The sequence below is a fragment of the Leptonychotes weddellii genome, unplaced genomic scaffold (assembly GCF_054177405.1).
Source record: "Leptonychotes weddellii isolate Sample4059 unplaced genomic scaffold, ASM5417740v2 HiC_scaffold_28734, whole genome shotgun sequence".
NCBI classification, from domain to species: domain Eukaryota; kingdom Metazoa; phylum Chordata; class Mammalia; order Carnivora; family Phocidae; genus Leptonychotes; species Leptonychotes weddellii.
In genome coordinates, this window is record NW_027882021.1 from 1 (window position 1) to 1,674 (window position 1,674).

The 1,674-nt window shown below is 65.4% G+C and overlaps 1 protein-coding gene across 1 annotated transcript; it reads left to right on the forward strand.

Annotated features, from left to right (window-relative positions):
• Positions 1-127: 127 nt before the first annotated feature.
• Positions 128-1,669, forward strand: PNMA6A (PNMA family member 6A; the record flags this gene model as incomplete). The annotated part of the gene is made up of 1 exon (XM_081810552.1): positions 128-1,669. A coding segment is annotated over exon 1 (1,347 nt), but the record flags the coding sequence as incomplete, so codon positions are not given.
• Positions 1,670-1,674: the final 5 nt, after the last annotated feature.

A 1,674-nucleotide genomic window follows, 5' to 3' on the forward strand; every position in this document is an offset into this window, starting at 1 on the left:
CGGCAGCCCGCGCGCGCGGCCGGACGGGGTGCGGAGGGCGCTGTGGCCCCTGCGGGCCGGTGGAGGGCAGGGCAGGGGTCGAGCCTGGGCCGCAGGGGCGCCGCCCCGGGGGAGTAGGGTCACCTGGGGGTGCGAGGGGGGCGTCGGCGTTAACCTCGCTCTCGCCCCGTTCGTATTCACAGGCTGCGGAGACCTGGGCCGTTCTCCCCGAGTCCTAGCCCCCCCCCCAGTTCTTTCCCCCCCGCCCAGTGCCACCCTGGTCTGCGTCGGAAACCGTTTCCTGCCCCTAGTAGTAGCCCCGCGCCAGCGGAAATTGCGCGCGATGGCCGTGACGATGCTGCAGGACTGGTGCAGGTGGATGGGCGTCAGCGCTCGAAGGGGTCTGCTCATTCTGGGCATCCCGGAGGACTGTGATGAAGCCGAACTCCAAGAGTCCCTGGAGGCTGCCCTGTGGCCCATGGGCCACTTTACCGTGCTGGGCAAAGTGTTTCGAGAGGAGGATAATGCCACTGCGGCCCTGGTCGAGCTTGACCGGGAAGTCAACTATGCTTTGGTCCCCAGGGAAATCCCGGGCACCCGCGGTCCCTGGAACGTGGTTTTTGTGCCTCGTTGCTCAGGCGAGGAGTTTCTCAGTCGCGTGTTCCACTTCCTGGAGCAACAGGGGCAGACGGTGGAGAGTGTGACTGGGGCCCTGGGGCTGGGACTGCGCAGGGTGTGCTGGCTCCAATTGGTCAGTCAGGCAGTCCAGCCCTGGGTGGAGACCATGCGGTATCAGCGCCTGGGCGTGTTTTCCGGGAGGGATCAGCCTGGCCCGGGGGAGGAGTCCTTTGAGGCCTGGCTAGACCACACCGCCAATATGCTACATGTGTGGCAGGGGGTCTCGGAAAGGGAGAAGAGGAGGCGGCTGATGGAAGGCCTTCGAGGGACGGCCCTGCAGCTCGTGCATGGGCTCCTGGCGGAGAACCCTGCCAGGACGGCGCAGGACTGCCTGGCGGCCCTGATCCAGGTGTTTGGAGACAACGAGTCCCAGGCGACCATCCGGGTGAAGTGTTTGACCGCTCAGCAGCAGTCAGGCGAGCGGCTTTCCGCTTTCGTGTTGCGGCTGGAAGTCCTGCTGCAGAAAGCCATTGAGAAGGGGGCCCTGGCCAGAGCCTCAGTTGACCACGTGCGCCTGAGGCAGGTACTCACCAGGGCCAACCTTACTGAGCCTCTGGATGAAGCGCTGAGGAAGCTGAGAATGGTTGGGAGGTCTCCAAGTTTCCTACAGATGCTGGGCCTTGTTCGGGAGTCTGAGGCATGGGAGGCCAGTCTAGCCAGGAGCAAGAGAGCCCAGGCAGAGGAAGGAGCTGGTGCCCGGGGCAATGCCCAGGCTGATGCCCGAGCCAATGCTAAGGCAGAGGATGATAAGGTGGAGGAGAAGGAGCAGGAGGAGCAGGAGCGGGAGGAGGAGGACAGTGACGATCGTGACACTGTCCCTGCAGACCTAGGTCAGGCAAGACCCTCAGAGGCCCCTGGGGGCCCCACTCCTGCCCAGACAGGCAGTGCTTCCAGGGCGGGCCCAGGAGGTCCTGGCTGTGAGCCAGAGGGCCTCACCCAGGCAGGAGACCAGGAGGCTGGGGAGCCCCCCGAGGAGGGGCTCAAGCCCATCCCAGAGGAGTCGGGAAACGAGGATGG